Here is a 690-nt window from a genome sequence, read left to right as displayed (position 1 = left end):
TCCTGGCGGCGCGCGAGAGTCAGGGCGGGCGACGGAAGCGTGGGTGATACATCTCTGTTACACATATACGTATCACAACAGTTCAGGAATGGCCATGACCCGTTATGACCTCTCGGGCGCTGGTTCATGCACAAGAGGGAACTAAGGTGAGGGAGAGAATATTTAGAAAAAAAAGGTATTAGAATTTGTTACAATGTCGTTGACAGGAATTCATACGTTACAAATAAGTTGCTTCGTTGTTCATTTTGTAGCTGGTAAATTATCATAATTCTATAGCTTTATTCCTAGTATGATGAAGTGATTTATAATGATAATATAAAATTTCAGGAAAAATAAGGTAAATCTGATAAGATAAAAACAATGTATAACGCAGCTTAAGGGATCAGAATAACATACCTAGCAGAACACAGCTTAGAGATTAAAACAACATATCTAGGAAAACATATCATAGAAAATAACAAGAACAGCAGGACAGAAGTTAGAGAGTAAATGACATACCCAGCATAACATACACAGATTAGAGATTAGATATCAAAATACCATAACTAGCAAAACACGAGTTAGATACTGAAATAACATACGAAGCAGAACGCAGGCAAGATATTTTAAAATAACATACTTAGCAGAACACAGAAAAGATATCAAAATAACAAAGCGGGATCGCAGGTTAGAGATTTTGAGACAAAGTGC

At 36.5% G+C, this 690-nt stretch overlaps 1 protein-coding gene across 1 annotated transcript in view; it reads right to left on the bottom strand.

The window, feature by feature from the left end:
* Nucleotides 1-690, bottom strand: part of LOC119585998 — a 20,258-nt gene that overhangs the window by 1,144 nt on the left and 18,424 nt on the right. The window contains exon 5 of the mRNA XM_037934710.1: nucleotides 2-141. Coding sequence (XP_037790638.1) covers nucleotides 2-141 — 140 coding nt within the window. The remainder of the gene's footprint in view (nucleotide 1; nucleotides 142-690) is intronic.

The sequence above is a fragment of the Penaeus monodon genome, chromosome 20 (genome assembly GCF_015228065.2).
Source record: "Penaeus monodon isolate SGIC_2016 chromosome 20, NSTDA_Pmon_1, whole genome shotgun sequence".
Taxonomy (NCBI): Eukaryota; Metazoa; Arthropoda; class Malacostraca; order Decapoda; family Penaeidae; genus Penaeus; species Penaeus monodon.
Note: the sequence above shows the minus strand (reverse complement) of the source record. Positions and strands in the feature narration are given on the sequence as shown.